Raw genomic sequence first — 14,950 nt, 5'->3', positions numbered from 1 at the left:
ATAAATAATCACATGCATACACATATATAGGAAAATCTCTTTTTTCTGCATATGTTATTGTGCAGTCTCCTGGTTATTTATATAAAAATGAGAATTTAATGGGAATAAAAATAATACATTATTCACTGTTGAATTTAGCCTTAACATGTCATTAGAGAAACAAACAACAACAAAAGACAATGATGAGAATGTTTCTCTCTCCAGAGTGTGTTTGTTAACATATGTGTGTATGTGTGTGAATCTCTGTGTATCGACTGACATTTCTGTTGGCAAATAAGAATGACACACAAACAAAAAGGCCAGGCAGAGAGACAAGCTTGAAGATAAGTAATTCTAGAGATAGATGCAGGCATGGCGTCTGTGTTGGTAAGAAGTTGTTTTTTTTGTAATTGAAAGATTGTGGGACTGATCCCATTACATGAGGCCTTGTTTGCAACACTTTGTCAGTGGGATTTGGTAGATGGAAACTGTGTTGAAGCCTGATGCATATATGTGTATGTATATCTATCATTTAATATAAAGAGCATTTAAATATAGACTACTTTTAGTCTCATGCTGTGAAATTACAATGAATTGGCAGATTCCTATATCATGCCTTGTGTCTCCAAGGAATCCTTCAGCCTCAAAATACACTTGGTGATTTTGTCGGTGCTGGTGCCATGTAAAAAAACCACTCTGTGAAGTGGTTGGTGCTAGGAAGGGCATAGAAACAAATCAAAGAAGATTATGGAGCCTTGTGTGGTTCCTGTCAAACCATCTGACCCATGCCAGCATGGAAAATGGATGTTAAATGATGGCGATGATATATATCACTGTTTCATCATTGTCATTTTAATGTCTACTTTCCCCATTCCTTGGAATCCATTAAGGCAGATTTTCAAAAGCTCAAAAGCCCTTCCTGTCTTCTCAGCAAAGTTATATTTCTCTTTAGCCAGACATGTTCCCATCATGCTGATTCTCACCAAATGCCAAAACAGGGCTACACACACACACACAGATATCAAACTATTAGTTATGAGGAGTCCAGGTAAATAGGTTTCTTTGATCTTCTCTATAACAACTCACTTCCCCCACCTCTTTACTTACCACATTTTACAATATGTCCATTTTTTTTTAACTGGTACTTTTCAAGGAGTTTCTTTTTATTTAATGGCTGAGTCAGGGGTCAGTATTCCTACTCTTCTTAGAGCCTTTGTTAATGGTGGAATGAACAAGGATAGACTAAAGATCCAGCCTAAATCTTTACAGCAGTGTGGACTCCTTTAAAGGCCCCTAATGGGTTCAGGTGGTATTAAACTGGGCAACATGTTATGCTTTCCATCTACAAACAGAACAGTCCTTCTGAAAAGTTTCATGAGTTTTCACCTTCCAAATAAACTCTTAATGCTTTGATCAAAAAACTTGGTTGAGGGGCTGCACAATGGGGTCGAATTCAAAGCTGCCTGTTTTGACTGATTTGACTGCTATTTCCAGCAACAGATAGAAGTAATCATTATGAAACAGTTCTTGGAAGATAGAAGAGGGATTCCTGACAACTAAGTGAGCAGTCATTGGTTTATGTCCTGTCACCAGAGCTGGTACTAAGTTGGTTAAAGTAGAGGATACTAGCAATATGATTAAACTATTTGGTACCAACATACCAAGACAATTGAGCTAGTTGATATCAAGCTACCAAGACAGTTCAAACTAGTTGGTACCAATGTATGTGTGGAGTAAGTCATTTACACGAATTGCACCAGAAAATGAGGTTTCTTATTTGAAATCACACACAAATCTGAATGTCTTGCCAAACATTTGATTCAATGCCAATGATTATTAAATCCAGTCTTGTAATCAGGACAACACAAGATGTTAGCTTAGGTTACAGAGTCTTGGAGATTTGCCATTTCTTTCTTGTTTCACCAACGATTTGATGAGAAGGTTTAACCCATGAAATTAATTCAGTCAAAACCATCAAAACAATCACATGAATAAAAAAGAAATCGTTATACAGTACCAAGTTTTTAACAAAGTGCACATCAACATCATCGTTGTATTAATGTCTGCCTTTTCAGGCCTAAAGCTTGTTAAATTAGATTTGAATGAATCATTGAAATAAAAGTATGGGTTGTGGCAACGGATGGGTTGCAGAGACTCAGGTCATCAAAACAATGGAGTAAGGTTGACTGAGGCACTGGAAAAAAAGGTTTGATGGCGATGAAGTATGAAAGGGGGTTACATGCAGGGTCCTGATTAGGGGTAACTGAACTAAACACTACTGTTTGTGGTGTATCTTCAGATTAGGCAAGACTAACACCAAATTCTGATACCTTTGTCTTTGGATTTCAGCTGAATTGTAAAATAAGAATTCTCAGTTCTTCGGTGAATGGTTCTCTATTTTCTCATAACATCAAAATTTTGAACTTACCAAACCAGAACATCCCTGGTTTGCTTGGAGTCTTCTGTTTGAGTAAGACAAGCAGAGTTATGTACCTTGTATTTAGAAACACAAAGCCATATTTGTCTCTCCGTACAGTTTTCGTTTCGAGACGTTCAGTAGTCAAACAGATCAATCTTTTAGTCATAAGAAATGCTTCATAAAAAGAAAATGAACTTAAAATGAAATCAGTTCACACTCAGCAGAATTTTGCTTTATTCTTTTCATCACATTTTCATTAACCATGACATTGTTGGTGGCAGGTTTTGAAGGAACCATTCACCAGTTTCCTGTAAGAATGAAAAAGATGGTTTGTGCAATCCTGGCAGACTATCACTGCAAGGATGGAGGAGGCATGTGGCTTAGGAGGTTGGGGCGTTGGGCTCATGGTTGTAAAATATCCATGCAAGTATGGGTCGAATGAGACTTATTGAGACGATCGTCTATAGCTTGAAGTCCTTCTTGTCACCAATCAGGAAACTTGAATAAAGAATATTTCTGAAAAAAAACAAAGTTCTACAAAAAGAAGAGAAAAAGTATTCACAAAAATTATATAGAATGATGTTTTCTTTTGTGGAGATTGCTTCACTCTTGTATTCCTCTTTGTGGATACACTAAAAACATAGAATAACATATTTTATGGCATGACAAACACTGCATCGTGAAGAACACACGATGAATTTGGAAATGTGATTCTGGGGATGAAACGCTTATACATAGCAAAGTCCTGCCTGCAAAATCAGGCAGTGATCATGCGAATGGAGTAAAATACCTGTTATCAAACAGAATCGGCAGGTGAACCAGTGGAGTGCTGATGCCTGTTGTGGAGCAACATCACCAAACAATGGCCACTTACCTGGTATTATTACCAGAATACACAACATTATGCTCTTTGCTTTAATTCTCTTGTGATTATCCATGACATGCCAAGGTGATTGTACCAACACCCATCATTGCTGCCCACCTGCTTCAAGTTTAAATGTGACACTATATTTGTCTCCTTGATACACCTGCCATAGACAAAGGAGATAATTTGCAGAACTGGAAATGGTTGGTGATACTAATGAAGGCCTATTAGCGAATGAACAATTAGTAAAGAAACAGCAAAGTAGCCTGGACTGTGTAGCTGCAGCAGAGATTTTATAAAAAGAGATGTAATTAGATCAATGATATTAGTTAAATCAAGTGATTTATAGGGTAGAAATGACTAAATAATGAAATAACAGTTTTTGTAAGAGATTGATTTCAGTTAACCCTAAGAAAACTACAACTTCTCAACTAACATAATGGAAAATGTAGAGTAATTTTCAAGGTATTTTTTCTACAAAAAAATGTGTGGCTTCTATACTACAAAATATGGTAGTTAGGAAGGTCCATGTTTTTATTAGAGATGTTGAAATGCTGGTCTGCCTCATATCTCCTCCATGTTCATTCACAGAGTGAAAACATGGAATAAAAAGTAAGAGAAGATACACAAGTTTCCTGGTGTATCTGATATCGGGGACAGGCAACTGTATTCAAGAAGCAGGCTGTATGAGACTTGGCTCATCATCAAATGGGTCTAACTTGTAAAATAAAATTCAAGGTAATTTTTAATTACATGAGCCATTCAGAAAGTACTGCAGGCCACATGTTGCCCACAATTGTATTATGTGTGTACCATGTTCACATCTCTCTCTCTCACACACAGAGAATGAAACCATGGAATTACTGACAGCTGAAGAAACATGCTTTCCTATAACTGCCACTACACCTTACACATCCTCTCTGTGCAGACACAGAACACAAGGCATAATTACCTGTTTCTTACAGACGCCCAAATGTTGGTAATGTGTCACATATCTTCCATCTGTACCAGCTGATGTAGACACAGAGAGACACAAAACCATTGAATAAGGGAGGGAAAAGAGACACAAAAATGACAACAACAACAACCCTAGTTTACATATATTTTAAAATATTTATCAATTCTGTACACTTTGTTTCACATAGATTCAGTTTTCACAGTGACGGGAGGAGGCTGTGTGCTGCCTGCCTCATCATTACAACCATTGTTTGTTGTTATGTCAGGAATACAATTCGAGTCTTCTGGCAGAATGTTTTCTTTGGTTGTGTTTTCTTGTTGGTTTTTCAAAACATTTAAAGCTGTCTTTATGTTGAGCACAGCATCACCAGTGACACTGCCCCCACCATCACAGTTTTCTGGCTTCAGCTCATTTGTGTTAGAATCAGTTTTTACAATATTTGGTGCACTTGCAAGACAAGTGTTGATATGTTCGGTGTATTGGGAAATGGTGAAAGAAGTGTTGCAGTTGGTGCACTTGCACATCTTGCTGTCTGCATAAAAACGCACATGACGAGATAAGTCTGTGTACTGAGCAGCCAAGTTCTCCGGAGTAACAGGTCCTTCATGATTGGCGCCGGTGTCTGTCGAGGCCATCATTTCCTCTATTAAGGACATGTTAGAATAAGGGTCACTCTCTTCCAACAAAGTACTACAGGTGAAATCTTGTTGAAAGTATTGCGACTCAGGATGTGTGCGCATGTGTTTGTTGACGTGTGATGCTTGAGAAAAAGGTTTGTTGCAAATATTACAGCGATAGGGTTTCTCACCCGTGTGTGTACGGTAGTGACGGGTCAAGTTACCCGACTCGGTAAAAGCCTTCCTGCAAATTTCACATTTGAATGGCTTGTCTTCCGAATGGATCCGTTTGTGTTTATTGAGGACGCAAGACTGGAAAAATGATTTGTCACACACTTCACACTGATAAGGACGCGAACCAGAGTGAATACGCATGTGTCTTGACAGAGAGCCAGACTCTGTAAAAACCTTATTGCAGATATGGCACTGGTACTGTTTCTCTTGGCAGTGAATTTTCAAATGTTTTGTCAAATCAGCCGAAAGTCTAAAAGTTGCCTGACAAAAATGACAACAATGGGACTTGTCTGTTGTGTGTGTGTTCATGTGTTTCTGTAAATGAGTTGCTTGAGAGAAAGCTTTGCTGCAGACACTGCATTTGTACGGACGCTCTCCAGAATGTATTCTCATGTGGCGAGAGAGATTTCCAGACTCCGTGAAAGCCTTGCCACACGTTTTACATTTGTAGGGTTTCAGTTTCAAATGGATCTTACTGTGTCGAGTAAGGAAGCAATACTGAGAGAAAGTCTTTTGACAGATGTGACATTCAAAAACAGACGAGGATTTCGGTACGCTTGGAATGTCAGGCAGCAATCCCAACTCTGGAGGCAAATTACTGTTAAGATACTGCTGAGTAAGAGGTTCTTGTATTAGGATCTGGTTTGCAGAATCTTCAATGATGCCACTGGTTGGGTTGGGCTGGAGAGATGCTACATCATATTCTGGTTGTAATAGAATAGGTTTGATTGCTTCAAGTGAGTCTTTTGATTCCTCCAAAGCCATAACGGTTGCTACAGCAGTTTCTTCAATATTAGCAGGACTAAGGATATCAATCTTGGCTTGTTCTTCAACATCCAAACCAGAATGAATCTTCACATGTTCATATAAGCTGTCAAAATTTGAGAAACTTTTCGGACAAAGTTCACAAGAAAATGGTTTGTCAACACTGTGAGTTTTCATGTGTTTATGGACATGTGATGCTTGCGAGAATGATTTATAGCAAATACTGCAATGGAAGGGTCTCTCCCCGGTGTGAGTCCTGAAATGGCGAGTCAAGTTCCCCGATTCTTTGAACACTTTTTCACAGATTGCACACTTGTAGCAGATTTTTCCGGAAGGAGAGTAGATTTTGATAACATTTGATGAAACTTGCCGGCGGCGCCCAGGGCGTGGATTCGGTTTATTGGCACCGTTGTTAGCTTTCATGCGGTTCTTACCATTGTGTGTTTTAGTTTTAAAATGCTTCATTTTAAAATGTGTGCTTCTGTGTTTTGCTACGTGGGACAACTGAGAGAATGGTTTCTCACAGATATCGCATTTAAAAGGTCTCTCACCAGAATGAATTCTCATGTGACGACGAAGATTGCCAGACTCTGTGAAAGCTTTGTTACAAATGTAACACTGGAAGGGTCTTTCCCCAGAATGGACGCGTTTGTGTGTTGTGAGGTTGCTGGACTGAGAGAAAGCTTTGTGACAAATGTTACAACTGAAAACCTTACCACTCGAATGATTATTCTCATATCTGGTGAAATTAGTGGATTCAATATTTTTATTGTAAATATCACACTTAAAAGATTTGTCTTTTGTGTGAGATTTGGTGTGGTTGGCAAGGATGGATGCTTTGGGAAAACTCTTGAAGCATATTTTACATTTAAAAGGTTTGGTGCGAGAGACATTTCCATTCATGTTCCTTCTTGAGATGGTGGATGTTTTAAAACATTCATTCACCATATTATTATTATTATTATTATTATTATTTCCGGATACAAGCTGGTTCTGTTTTTTTGTCAAAGGTGATTTTTTGCAACAAGGGCTTTGCTTTGGGTTTCGGTTGTTTAAAATAACATTGCAGCAATTATTTGGCTTGTTTGGCCTTGTGCATTCCATGAGACAAGGACTCGGCTGTGCAGGAGGATGACTCAACGGCAAGCTGGGATGATCAAAAGACTCATTGCAAAGGTTGCAGTCAATCACGTTGTCTCGACAATTGTCCAGTTTGACATGTTTGGCCAACAAAGACAATTTGGGGAAACCTTTCAAGCAGATCCCACATTTGTAAGGGTTGATGTCTGGAGATAATTTTTTCGTTTGTTTGTAGGAAGCATTACAGCAAACTTGGCAGTTTTCTGATTGCTCGTTCATGATTTTTGCCTGTTTTATTTATAAGAAGACAGAATCAATGAAGGGAGTTGGTTTCAGTCGTTTTTGTCTGAGAATTACGAGTCGTTACAAGCCACAGGAAAAGAAAGTCGGCTCAGCTGCTTGGTATTTAACAAACACGACAGATGGAAGAAACTGACAAAGTTTTGGGTTCCTGGGTGGATAGGAAAACTCTGAAAAGAAAAATAAATAAAGTCAACATTGAATTAAATTTCAAGAAAAATAGTAAGAAAATATAGTATTTTATGAAAAACAGGTCAGTCAGCCTTTTCCCTATGCACAGCAAACTCAGGACACAGTATTCAACGTGCCATTATCTAAGACGATGGGATGTGATTTGAGTAAGATTTGGCTGTTATTTCTAGAAGGTCCAATGATTATACAGGGATTTGCACACTGTACTGTGGTATGAGAAAGGCAGTGAGCCTCTTCCAGGCAAAACGATGGGTGAGGTTAAGAACAAAAGCAGAAATAACAGCTAAAGAAGCACCAAACTCACTGCTGACTGGAGCATGAAATAAATGCTGATGTGTCTCATGTGGCAAATGAGATAATTTTGATTAATTAATTAATGAAGACTGTATCTGTAATAAGTAAAAGTAAACATTGTTGAACAATGTTTCAATCAACCAAAGGAAGACAACTGAAATTAATTAATAAATCTTAATTTAAATATGCAATTATGTACCTCCTTTCATCTCTTACAACTTCCACCTACCCACACTCCTGGTCTCTCTGCCCCACTTATTTCTACCCACCTTCAATCTTGAAGGTCCACCCTGGCACTTCACTCCCACCATATCTATTGCTTTCTGGCCCCACCCTCTCTTTTAAAATGTGAATAGTCATGTAACTCCTCCACAGCAACAACCCTGTTCTAGTCTGACCCCTTTTCTCATACATTTACCCATATTTAACCCCTCATCTCCTAGCATGAAGTTGCACCTTCGAGTTGCTTGGAGGTTGTACAAGTGAGGGTGGTATGAAAAAGAAACCCCACCCAGTCCACTCTGTAAAGTGGTCGATCTTATGAAAGACATCCATTCCAAAGCAGAAACTGGAGCAGAATGCAGTTCTTGGACCCATTGGATCCTGTCAAACCATCCAATCTGTGCCAGCAAGGATCATGGACGTTAAATGAAGATGATGTAAATAGTTAACGTAGTAAAGGAATAACCAAATCGACTTCCTTTGCCGAACCGTTAAGTTACAGGGATGTAAACACACCAACATTGACACAAAAATACACACACACACTTCTCTCAGTTTCCATCCACAAAATCCTGGAAGGGAAAGTCAACGATGAAGATGATAAAATATTTTTCTGGTTGACAAGAAAATACTGAACTGGATGGCTGACACAGTTACTTCCCCTGTCAAACAGATTCAAATGTCTCCTGAAAACTCCAAATGTGACAAAAAGAGAATTTCTATTCAGAACGAACCCTGGCACAGAAGTTGCTTGTTTTGGGAAAATTCAGTTGTCCTAACGTCTTAGAAAAGAAAAGGGATCACACAATGGGTAATGTAATCCAAGATACACTTTACTTGAAAAACACAAAAACTGAAGATGGCCAAAGTTAGACAGATGAGAGCTGACCCTTTACATCAGGCTAAAAAGACAAGCCTTTCCCTTCAGTCCAGGCAAAAAAAAAAAAAGAGAGAGGGAGAGAGAGGAAACTTTCCCAGAAAAATAGCAGAAGGAACATTCTGGAGAGTTTGTTTGTTGGAAAGGAAAGGAGTGAATAATGGCATGGTCATGGGATGAAGAGGGGGGGGGCATAAAGAAGAGAATCAGAAGAGATTGAGTGGATGGTGCCAGGAAAACAAGCAGCTTTGATGGGTGGAAGCCATTATTAGGGTAACAGTATGTGTGTGGGCCAGCAGTTGGAGTGTGTTGGTGAGCAACATCACCACAATCAATGAGGTGGTCATTAGATGCAGATGTATTTACCTATGTAATTGTTCCTAATTTAAGCACAAATTCGGTAATTGGTGGTGGTTGGGGGGGGGGATCGTCGATTGCATTGACATCCAATACTTGACTGGGATTTTGTTTCATTGAAGCTGGAAAAATGCAAAGTTGACCTTGGTGTGATTTGAACTCAGAATGTAAAGATCCACAAGAAACACCACCAGGTATTTTGTCCGATGCTCTAATAGAGGCAAGGGCAACCTTTTTCAAGAAGCAGGGAGCATGAGACATGGCTCAACATTAGACAGGCAGCACTAGTAAAAAGAAAAAAGAAAAAAAAATTCAAAGTAATTTATCATTAGATGTGCCATTTAGAAATCCCCATGTGCCACAGGTTGCCCACGACTGGCTTAATGCTCTAGGCTCCTCAGCTGGCAGATAATAATTCTATCCAACATGTACAATAGTGCATGTTTGTAAAGATGACTACAGAGACATTGGAAATAAAATTCAGATAAAGCATTGAATAATCAAAATAGAGTTTATTGGAATGTGTGAAGTGAGTGAGAGACAAAGGCCAGTTGTTTATGTGCCTCACCCTTGGAAGTAGACAGAATCAATGACCGGTCCAGCTGGAAACTTTAACCAGCAATACTTTTGTTCATAAAACACTTGATATTTAAGGAAAAAAACATATTCACAGAATGAGCCTGAAGGCATTGGGCATGAGTTCAGTGGCATTAAAGAAACAGAGAAGGAATCAATGGGATTTAATTAGATTCCAGACACATTCTTTGTAGCTTTTCCTTCATTCAAGCAGTTAATATCATGTGTAAATGCCAAACGAGTCACAACATCAACTGTTGACCAAAGCTAATAAAATCTGAAGAATCAAAGATGTTGTTTAGTGGATTCAGTCCATCTTTGCCTGTTTCTGCAGGTAAGAAGCCTCTCATTGACTCAAGCCTAGGTAGATGCCAATAAAAGGGTTTAATTTGTGGTTATGTGCTTGAGAAGTTTGTTTCCATCGTGAATAATGTATGTGTATATATATATATATATATATATATATATATATATATTATTGTTTACTGAGGCTTTCAGTCATTAGGACCGTGGCCATGCTGGGGTACCACCTTGAAGAATTTTAGTTGAATGAGTCAACTCCAGTACTTTTTTTTTCTTCTTAATCCTGGTATTTATTGTATCAGTCTCTTTTGCCAAACCGCTAAGTTATGGGGACATAAACAAACCAACACTGGTTGTCAAGTGGTGGTGGGGAACAAACTCAGACACAAAGAGACACTCACACACACACACACATATATATATATATATATATATACGATGGGCTTCTTTCAGTTTCCATCTACCAAATCTACTCACAAGCCTCTGGACGCCATGAGATTATAGTAGAAAACACCTTCCCAAGGTGCTACACAGTGGGGCTGAACCCAGAACCATGTTTTGTGTACATTCGTATCAAACAATGCAGTTTTCAATCTCTTTGTGCCAAAAGGTGACATAACCATTTGATAAACAAACTATTAAAATCTGCGACTCATGTTTTTGACAAAAACCCTTGAATTCAGTGTCCTACCATGATCAATATCCGAATGACTGAAACCAATAAAAGACTAAAAGAGTGAAGGAATGTAGAATTTCCTTTCACTTGGTCTCCAAATCTTGTCGATCTGCCAACAGAAAATGAAGGGAAACTTTGGAACATTTTAAAAGACTGTGAAACGAATGTAAGAAACTAAGAAACCCTAGTTTTGACATTTTTTAAAGAAAATTCAATGTTTATCCCTAAAGTCAGCCATAATGACAGATTTAACCTATAACTATAGCTATTCCAGAGGTGACCATCCAGCCTTTTTTTTTTAATACTGAGCATTACATTATATAATATCAGTGGCCTGCCAAAATTTTCTGGTTCTAAGAGCACCTTAATGAACAGGTATGACAGGCGACAGGAAATTTTGTATCCCTTCACTTCAACAACTTCCCAACTAACCCCTGTTATATCTATCCGCAATATTGTTTGGGTGTTGCACACATATACACAGGTGCACTGAGGTACCTCAGAATATACATACACATAAACACAAACACGAATGTATGTGCGTGTGAGTATATGTTCACACGAAAGTTACACATAGAAATCCTTGCGCTCGTTAGTATTATATATATATATATATATATATATATATAGAGAGAGAGAGAGAGAGAGAGAGACAGACAGACAGACAGAGAGAGAAAGGGAGAGAGAATATATTATGTTACGCAAGCCAAGGGAGGCTTCTAGTTTCCTTCGACCTACTAGAAATAACAATTGTCTACCTCAAATCACACCCTAACGTCTTAAAAAAAAAAGGAACATATTGAGTAAAATAGCCCCAAATATATGATGTCTGAACCCCCAAAATACGAGGTGATCACGGCTGGAATGCTTTTTAATCAATTTCTGCTTCATCAGAACTGACCTGTGGTTATATGTATGTATGTGTGTACGTACACACACATTCGCACATTATATAAAGTCTCTTACACACGAGATACAAGAAAAAAGCACGTGTTATTTGTAATTTAATCACATCATTAACTGGAGAATGTTGTGCGTAAATTGTAGTTTTTATGAATTATTTACGTCTGTGTTTGTTTTTCAAAATTCTTTCCAAGTACTTCGTGAAGTACGTCCGTCAAACCACAGAAACTAACAATAACAATATACAAATTACTGTTAACAATAATAATAAATACATAAAAGATCTTTCGCCTCGTTTCTTCAGCGGATGGCGCCAGATATTCTCTCCGTTTGAATTATAACAAAATAATGATTATATGAATTTACACCTCGTGAACCATGTTTTTGTTTTTGTTGCAGTCGTTTAGGGGAAAGGAGTAAGCCCCTGATCGAAGAGACAGATTCATCATCAAAGAGGTTCTAAGCATGGACACCCTAAATTTTCTCAATGTATTCTTTTTTTTTTAAGACAGCAGTTTATGAGTTGAGGAAGATTTGCCTGCTGTTTCTAGCCGGTCGAACGACTGCAGATTGGCCTCTCTGCTTGTCTGTCCCATCTTAAACGAAGAACAAAAGTATCATCGAAACACACAAAAGTCTGAAGTTTGTGCAGATAAAACAATGACCTTAAATATACACTTTGTGTACCCCAATCACGTACCTGCATATGTGTGAGTCTGTCTTTGCAGAAAGGACTCTGTGTGTGTGTGTGTGTGTATGGATATATTGTCAAATGAGTGACAAAGAGAGAGAAAGGCAGAATTGAAGATCGGATTAAGAAATGGAGTGTGGTAACAAATATGACGACTTTTGGCAAAATAAGGAGAGGAGGAAGGAAGAAGAGATGCAATGAACTATACCTACACACACATATCTATCTATCTATCTATCTATCTATATATGTATTCACACAGTTAATCGATGGCGTACTTGAAACAAGGCGAAAGAAATAAAAACTAGAAGGAAGTTTATTTCTTTCCTCCATTTACCTCTCGATCCTGCATGAAATCCTTTTTATTTCTCTCTTTCTCTCCTTTTGTCTAATCAAGTCTCTCACTTCCTCTCTTTGTTTGAATCCTTCTTCCTCTGTTTCTTTCTCTTTGTCTCTGATTCACACAAATCTCTCTTTCCCGCCCTTTCTCTCTCTTCCTCTCAACGGTCTCTCACACATACTCTCTCTCTCTCTCCGTGGATCTTTCTTACCTTTTTAAACATTTCTCACTTTCCTTCTTTATTATTTAGATGTCTATGTCTATTTTATTTTAAACTCCCTTCACTCAAGTCCGTCATTCCCTATCTAACCTCCTCGGCTCCAGTCTTTCTTTTTACGTTTTGTCACATTCTTTCTCTCTCTCTCTGTTTCCATCAATGTTAATTCTATTCTTCTACACCATTTCTCTCTCTTCCCTGCTATATGTATCATCTCCACTCCCACCAACAAGCAAGTAACCGCCAGATGAGAAGAAGAACAGTTATTTATGAGAAGGCAGCGAAATACTTACTCACGTGGCTATAGCAGTACAATTACAACACCGTCCGCCAACAACACAAATCACATCAAACAACAACATTCGTTCGCTGTTTCTTTCTGTTATTGTTGCACCCATCATCATCATCTTATTAAATCCTCGATTAATCCAGACTCCACTGCATCATTTTAACAAACCACACATGGTTCTCTTGTATCAATTATATAATCGCCAACATCAATGAGGAGAGAAAGCTGATAAAGCGGCTCCGTTTTCTTAAACATGTTCCATTTCTTGTTGTATCTTTCATTCTGTGGACTCTTTTAAATCTTTCATTCCGATCGACTGCTCTTGTTTTGATTCCTTACGTTTTGTTTTTTTCTCAACCCTCAAAAACAATAAAAGACTGCCACACTAAATAAATAAAAGGGATCACCTCAATAAATATCCTTTTTGTCTCTTCATCAATTCACGGTTCCACTTTTTCCCTTTTTTCTGTTTTTTCAAAAAATTTAATCGATTACCTCCCTTGTTTACGACTGAATTTACGATTTTTTTCCCCGTCATTTTCCGGCATTTCTCGTTAAATCTTCTCCCAAAACACATCATGGCAGTTGACTTCAATTCTGCCGTCGTTTCCTCAATCATTTTGCCCGAACTTTATTTATTACCACTACAAATGTTGCTGCATTTCTAGCTTTAACCAACGTTCTTACAACTGTTATAACTGTTGTGTTGTATATACACTCGATATTAATCGTTAACTCAATGTGTAAAGTGTAGATAAATATATATATAAGGCATCAAAACGTCTTCATCCATTTCATGTTTCTCTTGGTTCAATAAACATTCAACGAACCTTCTTACACACACACTCGCGCTAAGCCATTCTTTTCTTCTGTTCCCTTTTTTCTATTTATTTCTTACTCCCTTCCCCTGTAATTTTTCTACTCACTCAGATACAATAGGGTCGTATATACACAACAATCAACTCGCACGATTCAGCTAAGAAGTAGGGAGACTACGTTGTCTCGATTTACTAGAAATAAAAAGCAAATCTCTCTCGAATCATATCCGTCTGTTTTATAGAAGAACAAAACATTAAATAATGGATTCCTGTAAAATCTTTAAAAGTCGTGATAGTCATGGCTAGAACATCTTTGATCATAGGTCAAGTTTCGTCTTCGATTAAACTACAACATACTTTCACTCTGTCTTACATTTCTTGTATGTTATTCTTAAAATTCCATTTGTATTTAATATGCTGTGGGTTAGTGGTTACGATGTTGGACTCGTGGTTGTAAGATTGTGGTTTCCATTCCCGGATCAGGCGATGTGTTGTGTTCTTGAGCAAAACACTTCATGTCGCATTGCTCCAGTTCACTCAGCTGGCCAAAGTGAGCCACTCTGCGAAAGACCGGCGACCCGTTCAGGGGTGGAATAGACGCATCATGGAAACTGGAAAGCCGGCTTTATGAGTCTATATTCCTTGGGAAGATCTTTAAATATGTTTTTATTTTTTTCTTATATGTACCCAGGCCTATTCCCCATTTTGTGTCGGAGGAGGTAGCCACAGCAAGACACACACCAGGCATTCCATTCCTTTCCCAACTAAAAAAAGGGTCAAGGCATAGAACGCAACCCCCAAATTCAGCAGAGGACCCCGACAGCATATGTTTGTTCCCCCCCCCCCGTGGCATCATTCAGGTTCCGTACTCCACTGAGCAACATCGAATTCACTCATCCACCCACAAACACACTCCAAGCTTTCCCATCGTTTATAAACTCTCTTGCCTCTCTCACTCCAACACCTCTGACCACCAAA

At 38.3% G+C, this 14,950-nt stretch overlaps 2 protein-coding genes across 6 annotated transcripts in view; one reads left to right on the top strand and one right to left on the bottom strand.

Annotated features, from left to right (window-relative positions):
- LOC106877549 (uncharacterized) overlaps positions 1-14,950 on the top strand; it is an 86,724-nt gene that overhangs the window by 7,629 nt on the left and 64,145 nt on the right. The gene's annotated exons all lie outside the window — the stretch shown is intronic.
- Positions 4,357-13,657, bottom strand: LOC106877558 (zinc finger protein 271). 5 transcript variants are annotated; one of them, XM_014926494.2, is made up of 2 exons: positions 13,159-13,657; positions 4,357-7,387 (listed from the first exon to the last, which is right to left on the bottom strand). In XM_014926494.2, exon 2 carries the CDS (start codon positions 7,194-7,196, stop codon positions 4,401-4,403), a length of 2,796 nt encoding a protein of 931 aa, XP_014781980.1. In that variant the 5' UTR covers positions 7,197-7,387; positions 13,159-13,657; the 3' UTR covers positions 4,357-4,400. The 5 variants fall into 5 exon arrangements, with proteins under 5 accessions (XP_014781980.1, XP_014781981.1, XP_014781983.1 ...); XM_014926495.2 differs by having other exon boundaries at positions 13,163-13,657; XM_014926497.2 differs by having other exon boundaries at positions 13,562-13,638.

The sequence above is a fragment of the Octopus bimaculoides genome, chromosome 20 (genome assembly GCF_001194135.2).
Source record: "Octopus bimaculoides isolate UCB-OBI-ISO-001 chromosome 20, ASM119413v2, whole genome shotgun sequence".
NCBI classification, from domain to species: domain Eukaryota; kingdom Metazoa; phylum Mollusca; class Cephalopoda; order Octopoda; family Octopodidae; genus Octopus; species Octopus bimaculoides.
The sequence above is the reverse complement of the archived record's forward strand: the minus strand, read 5'-3'. Positions and strand labels throughout refer to the sequence as shown.

Excerpts from the sequence above, each read along its gene's own strand:
- LOC106877558 (XM_014926494.2), bottom strand. The coding sequence starts at position 7,196 with ATGAACGAGCAATCAGAAAACTGCCAAGTTTGCTGTAATGCTTCCTAC.